Source organism: Austrofundulus limnaeus, unplaced genomic scaffold, assembly GCF_001266775.1.
Source record: "Austrofundulus limnaeus strain Quisiro unplaced genomic scaffold, Austrofundulus_limnaeus-1.0 Scaffold96, whole genome shotgun sequence".
NCBI classification, from domain to species: Eukaryota; Metazoa; Chordata; class Actinopteri; order Cyprinodontiformes; family Rivulidae; genus Austrofundulus; species Austrofundulus limnaeus.
This window is the reverse complement of record NW_013952498.1, coordinates 783,702-796,734: the sequence shown is the minus strand read 5'-3', so window position 1 is coordinate 796,734 and position 13,033 is coordinate 783,702. Positions and strand designations below refer to the sequence as shown.

Genomic DNA, 13,033 nt, shown 5'->3' with positions numbered 1-13,033 from the left:
TCTGTGGGTTGACTCTGACTGTTCTCAACATCCTTCACTTCTGTTTATTCCAGATTTTACTTGGTCTGCCACTTTGAGCCTTGACTTGAACTGTGCCTGTGGTCCTCCATTTTCTCACAGTTTCTCACAGTGGAYACTGAAAGCTGAAATCTCTGAGATAGCTTTCTGTATCCTTCCTCTAAACCATGACGGTGAACAGTCTTTGTTTTCAGCTCATTTGAAAGTTGTTTTGAGACTCRCATGCTGCAACTCTTCAGAGAAGAAGCAAAGAGGAGAAAAACTTACAATTGCCTCCCTTAAATAACCTTTCTCATAAATGGAATTACTGTGTATGGAGGTCAAGGGTCACTGAACTTACCAAACCAAATTTGAGTTCCAATAATTAGTTCTAAAGGTTTTGAAATCAATAAAATGAAAATGGTGCCAAATTTATGCAACTGCCCAATTTTATTTAACCAATTATTGCTCACTTTCTGTAAATCATTTAAACTTCATTTCACTTCTCAAATATCACTGTATTTGTCCCCTATATGACTTATTTAACAGATTTTTTTTAATCCAAACAATCAATGACTTATGAAAGGTAAATCAGGAAAATGAACAAGGCTACCCAAACTTTTGCACCCCACTMTATTCACATGACTACGGATAGCAATCACAAGTGTCCTAACAACAGATCAAATCTGGTAAATTTCTTAACACTTGAAAGAAAGCAAACCTATCAAACTACAGTACATCCAAAAGTTTGCAGGCTTTTTGGTACACTTTATATCACAAAAAAGTGTGTTTGAAGAATAAACATTTGTACTTTTTTCACCTAAAAATCAGGCATAATTTGGCAAAGAAACAAAGAAGAACTTCTTAATAATGGTTCATATAAAATATCACATTTTATTGTCCCTGTCTAACAATGTGGGACATCATCTTGGAGCTATCACACTTCCTCATTACAAATTGCTYATGTCAGAATTACTCGTCAGGTTGTGCCAGACAACAAGTGAAAATGTTTCCTGAGAACATGCACGTACCACCACACGAAAGTTACAAAGCGGGGTGCAAAGTGCATAATTCATGATTGGGCCCACCACGGACTACAACTTCAGCTGGACACACCTACCTGAGGAAGTGAGGAAGTTCATCGGACCAAAACAAAGTTTGAAGGTGAGTTTTGAGTGGTAGAAAAAGGACAACCAGTTTCAGCAGCTAAGAAGACGAACTAGCGCAGAAAAACATAAAAAACGGAGAACAGAAAGTGAAGCAGCGACTCCAACCGAGCAGCTCTCTAAAGTTTCGATTCCCAGCAGCCTCACTGGAAATCACTTCGGTCACGTGTTYACGACGTCTAAACAGCGCGACTAAACGATTTGTTGCAGGGGATGCTGGGAATTGGAGTCCTTACCTCCCCAGCTACCTCCTGTAGGTGAGTACTTGTGCTCTTGTTACCCTGGAAGACTTGTATGGTAAAATGAATACTGCAAAATACAGGGAGATCTTGGAAGACAATCCGATGTTGTCTGCAAAATAACTACTAAAAGATTTATTATTTCACAATTAGTTACATTATAATATGCCTTATATATTTATAATAGATTTGTTCTATAATGAGATGCTGATCGTTCTTTTAAATTTTTCTCATTCAGAGAACCATATGGAATAGGCGTGGTGTGGTTCTAGTGCGAAACCCATGAATCAAAACGAAAAAAATAAGTAGGTTCTCTGGATGGGTTCTTCTTTGGTGAAACCAGAGCCCTATAGAAAGAAACGTTTCGTCTCTCCTCCAAGAGACTTCTCCAAGAAACCCATGAACGTCTCGTTGTAGTTCAACTGGACTACAAGTCCCTTGTGTCTTTGCGTTTCTTACGTCAAGCCGGCCGGGAAGCTGCTGAGTTTGGGTTTTGAACGGAAGGAGCGAGCGGGAGTGTGTTACCGTACTTTTGGTTCAATCATAAAAGGAGTTTTGAGGTAATAACGTCATTTTTTAATAACTAAAGAGATAAGAGTTAAGCTAAGTTCACGATTGAGTGTATTATATCACGACCACTTTAAACCGGCGAATTACCGGCGGTGTTGTACGAAATGAAAAGGCCGAGAGTTATGGACACGCTCTGTTTCACGTGAACGGCACTACTAATGCTACCTACAGGTTTTCTACTTAGTATTATGATAAACAATAAATTAATTCTTTGTTTTTAGTTCCATATTACTGCTTTTATGTGTTATGTTTATCTATGAAACACGTAGCGTTTTTATTGCGCATCTACGTCAAACCCGAAGCCATGATTTAGCAACCTTTTGCTAATACTGTYTTAGCCGTAACTGGAAGCTACCGCGTCTTTCCTGCCTTAGGTTAGGAGCTTAAACGGACTTCAAACACGTGGGTTTAAGTCTAACAGTACTTACAATATTGTATAAGTCATATAATAATAATAATAATCGTATAATTCGTTCTTGTTGCCAAATGGAGGAGGTTCAGAGTTTATTGCCTTACCAGTATGAAATAAATCGTAAAGATGGATTTGAACGCATCAAATGTAAACATTGTTTTAGCATGTAATTTATTTGCGCAGCGGATTTTTTCTGAGCTAATTGTATTGAGTAAGCTCTCAAAAAATAAAAAGTCATAATGATTATGCAATGCAATATATTAAAGGTTTTAAGAGGGACTCCTGGTTTGGCAGTCTTTGTTCTGGTGCTAAATGTGACGCACAATAAGAAAAATAATGTTTGGCCTTCAGGCACCTCGATGGCGACAGACATTGTTGCACAGTTGGCTGACTCACTGGCCAAGACTGCAGTCGAAGATGGAGAGCTGAGTTACAAAGGCCAGGGAAGAAAACTGGATGATGCCCAGTCAGGTGAGTGCAAACACTTTATTATACAAACTACATCTTTAGACTTTCTAAACWCTTTCCTTTTTTAATCCTGTGTCTTCACTGTTCATAATGAATTTTTAACGCATGTCTTGACTCTGAACCTGACGACACTCGCTCTTCCTACAGTGGAGGATATGGTGAAGGAGATCCAGGAATTTGAGGGCCTTCAGGCTCTCAGACTGGAGGGAAACACAATTGGTGTGGCAGCAGCACAGGCTATCGCTAAGGCTCTGGAGACGAAGAGCGACTTCAAGGTTCAGACTTCATACTGTTTGTCATTTCTTTTGTGACTTACTGACAGTTTACCTACAATATGAAACTGTATGAATGTAGTTATGCATCCAGATTTTTTTATGAGTTGCGTTTAAATACACTCTGATTCATAAACTTTAAACAATACAGGAAACTACCTATTGTGGTCTACCCTATCCACAAGACTTAAAGCTTATTGTTTGCTTTCACAAATACCTACTGTCTTTAAATAGTTTTTGCAAATTATGTGATGATTGAGCAATCTTTAAATAAATCAACTGTTTTTGATGTTAAATAATGGCCATTGTTTGATACTATAAATTTTGACCAAACATATATTGTTTATGTTTACTAATTTATTCCTTTCTTTCAGCGCTGTTACTGGAGTGATATGTTTACTGGTCGACTGCGCTCTGAAATCCCTCCTGCCCTGGTAACGTGCTACACTCATGTCCATATCAAGTGAAAATTAGTTTGACTTGGAGAGTACAGTTCATAACTTTCTGTTTTTTAAAAAACAACGCTCTTCTTGGCTAGTTTTAATACCTCTTTGATTTCCCTGAAGTAATTTTTACATGTGTTTATCTGTTTTTGTGATGTAGAATTCACTGGGTGATGCTCTGATGCTGGCAGGTGCCAGGCTGACTGTTCTAGACCTCAGTGACAACGCTTTTGGACCAGATGGCGTTAAGGGCATTGAGAAGCTGCTAAAGAGCGTCGCCTGCTACACGTTGCAAGAACTTCGTCTCAATAACTGCGGCATGGGCATTGGAGGCGGCAAGGTAAGTCAAAGGATGAGATGGACACGGATTAATAAAGAAACCGCATTTTACAAATGCATAATGCTTAACAGCATGTATTAAACTTTATTTTGTTTCTAATAAGCGTTTTTGAACTCTTCAGATTTTGGCCGCTTCGTTGAGTCAGTGTTTTCAAAAGTCCAGTGCAGAGAAAACCCCCCTCAGCTTGAAGGTGTTTGTTGCAGGAAGGAACCGACTGGAAAATGACGGAGCCACTGCACTCGCTCAGGCCTTCCAGGTACACAACCGTCTGCTGTGTGAGCTTTAAAATATGTTGACTCTTTACCTAATGGCTTCATTGTTATTCATTTTGTTTATTAATGTGTAAATATTAATGCATGTATCAGCTGATGGGCAGCCTGGAGGAGGTTCACATGCCCCAGAATGGCATCAACCACCCTGGGGTGACGGCGCTGGCTTCAGCCATGCAGCACAACCCAGGACTCCGAATCCTAAACCTCAATGACAACACCTTTACTGAGAAGGGGGCCATRGCCATGGCTCAGGTACGGAGGCGTTTGATATTTGACGTGACTGTGGAAATGTAGCTGCAGGTTGTTGTTTTTTTTGTTGTTGTTGTTTGTTTTTTTTGTATGGCTTCAGTAAACATTGTCTTTTCTAACAGGCACTGAAACACCTCCGAAACATCCAGGTGATCAACTTCGGAGACTGTCTGGTTCGGCCAGAAGGCGCTAAAGCTATCGCTGAAACTGTGTCAGAGGGGCTGCCAATTCTCAAGGTGAGTGAACTTCATCACCAGATCTGAGCACWCACGAGCTGTTACGTTTATCAGAATTTGCTGATCATTGTCCACATGAACGTTTAGGACCTAGATAAAACAGTTTAAATATCCGATTCTTAAAAGTTAAAACTACTTGAGCATGAATCTGCAGGTTAGTCCATTGTTAGTTTATTAACTTGTTAAATTTGGCTAAAAATATTATCTTTGTTTCCAATTGGGGCTTGAATCACAAATATACATTGTTAACATCAATTCAGTGACAAAATTTTCTGTTTTACATAGTTATACTCATTTAGTAAGCCTTGAAATATATAACATACGTATTTTAGTTAGTATCTTACAACAGAGTATTAGGGCCACACAATGAGATTTATTTTTATTTATTTTTTTATTATGAGATTAAAGTCATAATATTCTAAAATTAAAGTCATAATACTATACCCTTTACATGAAAAAGCATGCCGTTACCACAGCATTAAAATGAGGAATGTAGAGCAAGTTGTTCTTTAGTATTGCTTAAAATAAATAGCTAATCTTTTTGCACATTGGTATCAAATTATCAGTAGCAGGACTTGGAAATTGTGCAAATGACTATATGATAAACTGTAGCTGTACTGACAGATTTAGTCATCACGTAGCTAATTTGGATGAAAGCATATTAATCTAACAGTGACCCAAGTCATCACAGACTACTTTATAAACACAACAGACACATGGCTGTACAGAGCAGGTGTGAGGAACATAAATAGGAAATGAGGAACGGAAAATGGATACGTTATGTAAGATTATGACTTTATTCTCGTAATAATAATTTTAAAAAATCTTGTCATGTGGCCCTAATACTCTGTCGTAGTATCTAATGTTCACTGAAGGGAGTTGAATGTTTTTTTAGTAATATAACGCTTATTGTATTGATTTCTGTTTCAAACTGTTTTTACTGTAATGCAGTGGAACATTGCAAATGGAGCTCTGATGACTTAAAAATAGATTTGCTAAAATAAGCCCTTATCACTTTCCTTCGCCCCTCATTGAATATTTTGTTAAACTCAACAGGAGCTGAATCTGTCGTATGGTGAGATCACAGCAGAAGCAGCTCTGGCTGTCGTACAGGCGGTGAAGAACAAGGACCAGCTGGAAAAACTGGACCTGAACGGTACCGAAAAACTGTACACATTTACATTTTATCACAAATTTATAGAAAATATTCATCATCTGTTAGAGAGATATTTTATTTCAGTATTTTATAGGTTTAAGTAAAATATTATTAGCATTTATTTAAATGTATTAATGTGACCATTGTACATATTTTTAAGGGAACTGTCTAGGAGATGATGGCTGCAAAGCTCTGAAAGACGCCATGGAGGAGATGAACATGGACGAGTTTCTAGGATCACTCAGGTAAATGCGTCGGACACGATGAGCTTCTAGGATCAGTTTTATGTTGAAGATGTGGTTCTGTGGTGCCTTCAGGCTACGACTTTCAGTGTGCTCTGTGCTGGCTTGCAGCTGAGTGCYACATGGTGCAGATGGTTCTAAAGGGCCTGTCCCACAACGTGTAAAGCTGGGAGTAAACCTCTTCTGGTCATAGAGTGATTTCTGAAAGGACTGAGGTAGTCTGAATGCTTAATTTCGGCTCACTGCTGACACGCCTTCCAAGCAAGGTAGTAACAATGCAGTAACTGGATGTATGAAAGGAGAAGTCGGCTCAGCAGCGGGATGTGGTGATAACACAGTCTGCGTGACCGGCAGGATTTAGAATGTCACATACGTCACAGGAGATATCCAACACGCATTTCATTTCACAGTTATGCCTCTTGATTTTTGAGGCTGGATTGATAAATGAAAATGCACACCTTTGCTTGATCTGGGCAGCTTGAACGGTGATTTATGAACAGACAGGGGCAGCCTAAAGAGAGGCTCATCTTTGCAGCCATTAAGTATGAGGCCAGGGTTCTTCACTGGGAAAAGCATCTTAAAGAGGAGGAGTTAAAGAATCTGGAAGTCTTGTTCACAAGTGATGGTAGGATGCTTATCTCTTAAGAGGCTGACTAAATTGTAGCCCTCATTTGATGTAGATCATGACAGAAAAAAACAAAAGACAAGTGGCTAAAATAGGTTTCCTCTGTAGGGAAACAACATGAGTCTCCATCAGAGTCGAGGTCACTAATCCTCAGCATCAGAAAGAGTCATTTGAGGTGGTTTGGATGTCTGAGTAGAAAGGATGAACCAGAAAAAATTAAATGTAGCCTCTTGAGTTTACAAAGTAAAGCCAACATTAGTGACATGCCTTTATTTTGTATGAGCAGCTGAGCAGGCCGCTGATGACATCATCAAATCTTAAAACCTTTTACTTTTTGAGCTTAAAGTTGGAGTAGAAGACAAAGTCACCTTAAACTGCTCTTTTTTTTATGTCTTCGATCTTTTCTCAGTGATGATGAGGGCGAGCCGGAAGATGACGATGATGATTATGAAGACGAGGATGATGATGAAGATGACAAGGATGAAGAAGATGTGGATGAAGATGATGATGATGAGGAGGAGGAGGAAGATGAGGAGGATGAAGAAGACGAGGAAGAAGACAAGGGAGAGGAAAGCAGCCAGAACCAGGTAATGTGTGTGATAGGGCTGGGCGATAAATCAATATCACGATATATTGACCAGTTCACCTCTAACGATAAATGCACGATAACTCTTATCACCCACCACCACACACAAGTACACAGTGTAGTATAGTCATAACACTATACACTGTGTCCATGTTCTTAGTGAAAGTACACAGTTTAGATTTTGAACAGCTTTTCTGTAGTTTATATTTGTCATTTTAGTGTTTTTAATATATTTAATAAAAAACATTTTTGGCAAGACTTGAGTCAGATATAGTCATACAAATATTTAACCATCTCCATAACTTTTCAGTGCAAACAAACACATTATGTATAATTTTATATTAAAAAATATACCAAATATGTCTGTTGTACTGCACAAAATGACAAATACGTTTTTATTTGTGAGACTGACTGATTTCTCTATTAAAATAACTATTGCTTTCAAAAAAGTTATATTATTTAGAGAGCTCATGTAATCATTTAATACTATTTATTCTTCGTATTTGATCATTTATTGAATCACAGAGCAGTTCAGTCACAGTATGGTTCTAAATATAAGCAAACTATATTGTGAAGAATGAAATTTGTAGACATGATAAACTACACAGCGGGTGMTTTTTTTTTTTTGGGTMGGGGGTAACGCTATGCAGAGACGTCTTTTCTATAATATGGGACAAACAAATGTTCATCTGTTAAAGTTAWTGTTTCATTAGAAGAACTGAAACAGCAGCTCTCAGAACAGCCTGTYTGCACCTCGGTGCACTCCCGTAACAGCGCTGTCGAGGAGAGGAGTTTGGTCAGGCAAGCAAAGTTGGACATATCTGTTAGATAATGAAGCTCTGAACACATAAACTTATAGTGTGTTAGATTTTAGATACCAATGTCTCGGGTAGCTCGGGAGCGAAGTGTGGAGGACGGGGTTTGTTCACTCAGGACAGGAGCTGCAGGCTGACCGGTGTTTATCCTGCAGACTGCTGCTCTGACATCAGAAAGACCTGCCCTGCCCTTCTCTGATTGGATAAAGCTGTGGGCTTTGTTTGATTTGTTGAAAGRAGCSTTTGTTTAAACCTGTATCAGACTGGGCGGCTTTAATAAGACCACAACAGAAAACAAGCAGGTTTCTCTTTTTCTCATTTTTTWAAATACCGACATGGATAAAATGACATCGGTGACGTCATAAATGTCGGTATCAGTTATTTTTTGGTTTWTTGCCCAGGATAGTGTGTGATCACAATGTAGCAAAGAGAAACAAAACAGAAAAACCTGCGTGCATGAATTCAGCCTAAATAGTTGTATTTTTCTGTCCATCTGTTTATGTCTTGCTTAACATCAGTCTACATTTAATAGGTGACCTTATCCCTTTTGTCCACACAGCTGTCRACTCCAACAGCACCTCCTCGGCCACCCGACGTCTCTTCATTCCTTTGCTTTCCATCTCCAGACAAGCTGCTCAAACTGGGAGCCAAGAGAGCCCTGCTGGTCCAACAGCAGGTAAAGAAGATGGAAAGTTTACATAGGATTTCACTGATCTGTTTATAGAAGAAACTCAAGTGAAGCAGGAAAATGAACACTTTAGGTTTTTCTGCAGTGTTAAAAGTTGTTTTTCTGTCTTTCTGTCTGTGAAGGTGGACATTACAGATGCAGCAAAAACAGCTGAAGCCTTCCTAAAAATTGCATCTGTGTACAAGGAGGAAAACAGTGATGTGAAGTACGCCGTGTTGGACACTATTGGTGAGATAATGGAGCTCTACTTATTGATTAGGTGGTGGTTGTTGTTGTCCTCGGACACAGTGAGGTTCCTGACTGTTAAAGTTCAAAAATCTTTATTTTCCCAAGAGGCATTTTGTTGCACAGTCAGTAGACATTAAAAACAAAACATTCATATTACACAAAGACAAACAAGATCACAAATGTTCATTAAGYAGTTTGATTACTGCAGGGATAAATTAGTTTTAAAGTCTATTAGTTTTACATCTGGGCAACTGATAACTGCGTCTGGACAGAAGCAACCTGAACTCACCATGGAGTGGGTGATCAGGGTRTGCCAGGACCAGTCTGACCTTTTTCACTGACCTCACCTTGTGCAGGTCAGTGAGGTTTGATAGGTCTATACCAGCAACATCCTGACAATCCTCAAGAGTTTGTTCCTGTTCTTACATGTGAAAACTCCAAACCAACAGATGAAGGGGCGGCTGTGGTAGAGTGGTTAGGGGAGTCGTCCTGGAACCGGAAGGCCGCCGGTTCGATCCCCGTCCAGTCGACTCAGTCGTTGTGTCCTTGGACAAGACACCTTACCTGCCTTACCTACTGATGGTGGTCAGAGGGTCCGGTGGCGCCTGTGTATGGCAGCCCCACCTCTGTCAGTGTGCCCCAGGGCAACTGTGGCTACAATGTAGTTTGCCATCATCAGTGTGTGAATGTGTGTGTGCATGGGTGAATGTCTGTAGTGTGAAGCGCTTTGAGTGTCCTGGATGGATAGAAAGGCGCTATAAAAGTACAGTCCATTTACCATTTACATTTACCATGAAAGTAAAAGTTAAGACTCAATAAAACATTTTCATGATTAACATTAACTCCACAGAGTTTCTGATAAAACTACATCTCTGAGTCTTCTTACAGAGTGAGTTGACGTGAGCATCAAAAGTCAGTTTATCCTCCAGACCAATTCCAAGATATTTGCATTGATGCACCATCGCAACAGCTTCATATGGGATAAATCTTGTGCCAGCAGGAATTGAATTTGAATTGCTCATATTGAATCTGAATGTGCATAATTTGAAATTGAATGCATTGGTTTGAAAATGAGTTTTACTAAATTGAAACTGAATTTAATGGTTTAAAACTGAATTTAAAGTTTTGTATCTGAATTTATTTCTGTGTCCGATATGCTGAACTGGAGTGGGTCCAAATGTTTTTTTTTTAACCGAGATAATTGTGCCAATTTTTGACACGATTTTCTTCTTCTGATAATCTGAATTACACTCCGATTATAATGATGCTCTGAAGTTCATCTTAGGAGATATTCCTGTCATGTGTGGTGTGTTAGGAGTGATCTAGTCGGTTCAGGATGTCAGGATCACTCTGACCTCTCATCAGGGATATTCATCATGTTGGACCGTCTTTGCCTGTTATCCCAGCGTGTGTGGTGTTTACGAGGACAAACGAGCTCGCAGCCTGATGAATGTGATGTGTAGCCAATTAGAGAGGTGACAGAAACACAGAGGGAAAAATAAAGAAAACTTAACTGCCATGGTGTACCAGAAAGTCTGGTGGACGTTGGAGACGTCTTTTAGTTTTGTCCACCAAGTATCACCATTGCTTTTTCCTCGTCAGCCATGTTTATGTACTCTGAACTCACGTTTGATCTCTAGAGCTTTTGCAAGATTTCTCCTGTGCCATCTGAATGTTGTTGAGTGAAATATGTTTCTTGTGTGGTGTGTTGTCTTTGCCATGTGACTGTACACCACACACTGTAGAACCAAGCCTGGTATATCTATGATGTTTTTTTTTTTTTTTTTTGTGTCACACATGGTGTCAGTCTGAAAAGCAGCCGACAGTTTTAAAATCTTACCGTGTGACTCGTCTGTTAACCATTTTGAGTTCTTGCTCACGATATTTGATCAAGTCTAATTCAAACTCTGAAACAACAATAAGAGGAAGTAGAGCTGGGAACATAAAACTGGCTTTACTGGTTAGTTTGGTGTGATGAGACATGCTGAGGAAACCAACTTCTAAATGAGTCACGGTTATTTTTGTCGTCAGTCTCAGCCAAATGCAGATAAACGGAGGCCTTTTCTGTTGTCTTGGTGATACAGATATTTGTCTTTTAACATTAATCTTTTATTCTAATAACTAAAGCAGCAGAAACTGTCACACAGAGACACACTGACTGTGCACACTCTTGCAGCTGCAGAACCCTTCGTAGCAGCTTCTCTCTGCTAGCTCTGGATTAGCATTTCAGTCAATGGTTGTGTCTCAATTCAGGGTTTGCAGCCCACATAGACCACGGCCCAACTGGAAGCCTCTTTTAGGCATGTACCTACTGTAATACTAACAAATTGATCAAACTTTTATTAGTAATTTAGACATAAAATTTTTCATAAGTTGTCTGAAACATTACAATGTGACAGGGCCTTTAGATACAAATAAAAGATGCTTCTCCTCTGGCTACTATGAATTTAACACTTGTGAACATTCACAGACATATATATGATTACATGTCATGACCTTCATGAGGGCTGGGCAGTTGTGTTGGGGTGGCAGGGCGCCCTTCTTGGTTAATTGTAGGAGAAACAACATTATTATCAGAATCATGACTGATCAAAGGCTGAACTTTTCTTCTGCCTTAAAAGCTTAGAGCAAACATTGCAGTATTTTTTTATTTAATATTTTTGTTGCTGAGAATGTGCTTTTGTTTCCACAGATGGTCTTCTGAATAAAGCGTTCAGCTCTCCTTCCTTTCAAAGCTACAGTTTTGTATCGTCTTTGTTAGTGCTGCTCGGATTTATCAAGGTAAGTTCTGTTTGGACAAATTCAGCTTGTTAGTCACTTTTTTATGTCTCAACAATTTTATTATTATTTTATTTGTCGTGTTTTCCATTTTATACTTTAACAATCTTTGTTTTTTTTTTTTTTTTCTATCTTATTGTCCATCTGTGCTGTCCTCTCTGTTTTAGAGCGAGGACAAGGTCAAGCCCGTGCTAGTGGTCCCGGGCCACCTCCAGGCCTTGGAGCACATTGTCCGGCAGGACTACTTCCCCAAAGAGAGCGTGGCTGTGCTGGAGGCGTTCGTGACCCGGTAAGCAGCTTCCAGGTACAAAGTTCACAGATTACTGATCCATCCTGGGTGAGGGTGGACACACTCCTGGTGATGGTTGATTTCGTGTGGGATGGGTGTGAAGTGTTGCACTCAGGCTGTAGAGCAGAGGTCTTCAGGTAATCTCCAGTTCAGATTAGTATACATTCGCTAAATGATTTATTTCCACATAAGTAACACCAAGTTAGAAATACTTTTAAACATACTTTGAACAGGTAGTGTCCAAAATTTAACAATAAAAGCAGCTGATTTACTGTCTGATGCACTCYATACTTTTTTCACGCAGTAAGAATAAAGCGATTAGCCTAGAATAGGATTTGTTCATTATGTTTTGTGCTGCCAGCTGCCTTTATGTAGAAAAAAATAGGCTTATCTTAAAGGGGTCTTGTTTTTTTAGCCATTAAATGCATTTTTTTTATTTATTTGTTTGTTTGTTTGTTCTTGAGTTTCTAGGAGTGCAGTAAAGTTGAATTTAGTCTCCCAGTTCTGCAAAGATATCTTTATACTCTGTTTGGGTCACATTTTTCAACCCGTTCAGTTTTCTCTATTTTCTGTGATGTTTTCTGAACTATTATGTCAAGTTATTTCGATGGAACTTCCAAATAAGTTCTGAACTTACCAAATACAACAATACTCCTCTCACTCAGAAAATCGGTGGAGGAGGGGCTTGTGGAGTTACAATAAGGAGGAATTCAGACCAGTTCCACTTTATATAGATGCTAAATGAATGATTTAATGTGAAACAGAAGCATTTTAAAGCAGGGGTTCTTAACATTTTTGACTTCGGGGCCCAATTTGTTGAACATAAAGTGGCACGAGGCCCAATCAGACATTACCGATGTAAGGAGCAAAATGATAATTATTCTAAATCTTGGTTTAATTTTTATTGTATTTACATCATAACTAAACTATCATAACTAACATAACTAAATTAAATACACTTA

The 13,033-nt window shown here is 39.0% G+C and overlaps 2 protein-coding genes across 4 annotated transcripts in view; one reads left to right on the top strand and one right to left on the bottom strand.

Moving 5' to 3' along the window:
- zc3h7ba (zinc finger CCCH-type containing 7Ba) overlaps positions 1–1,335 on the bottom strand; it is a 33,809-nt gene extending 32,474 nt beyond the window's left edge. For both annotated transcript variants that reach the window (XM_014012898.1, XM_014012897.1), the window contains exon 1: positions 1,118–1,335. The gene's annotated coding sequence lies outside the window, so the exon portion shown is untranslated. The remainder of the gene's footprint in view (positions 1–1,117) is intronic.
- Positions 1,336–1,854: 519 nt separating this feature from the next.
- Positions 1,855–13,033, top strand: part of rangap1a (RAN GTPase activating protein 1a) — a 13,214-nt gene continuing 2,035 nt past the window's right edge. The window contains exons 1-15 of one of the 2 annotated variants that reach the window (XM_014012895.1): positions 1,855–1,962; positions 2,736–2,855; positions 3,000–3,127; positions 3,499–3,558; positions 3,728–3,907; positions 4,029–4,163; positions 4,273–4,431; positions 4,551–4,664; positions 5,721–5,820; positions 5,981–6,065; positions 7,097–7,274; positions 8,648–8,764; positions 8,899–9,004; positions 11,697–11,785; positions 11,950–12,071. In XM_014012895.1, coding sequence (XP_013868349.1) covers positions 2,744–2,855; positions 3,000–3,127; positions 3,499–3,558; positions 3,728–3,907; positions 4,029–4,163; positions 4,273–4,431; positions 4,551–4,664; positions 5,721–5,820; positions 5,981–6,065; positions 7,097–7,274; positions 8,648–8,764; positions 8,899–9,004; positions 11,697–11,785; positions 11,950–12,071 — 1,685 coding nt within the window. In that variant the 5' untranslated portion in view covers positions 1,855–1,962; positions 2,736–2,743. Of the gene's footprint in view, positions 1,963–2,735; positions 2,856–2,999; positions 3,128–3,498; positions 3,559–3,727; positions 3,908–4,028; positions 4,164–4,272; positions 4,432–4,550; positions 4,665–5,720; positions 5,821–5,980; positions 6,066–7,096; positions 7,275–8,647; positions 8,765–8,898; positions 9,005–11,696; positions 11,786–11,949; positions 12,087–13,033 lie in introns of both variants that reach the window. The other variant, XM_014012896.1, reaches the window with a different exon arrangement.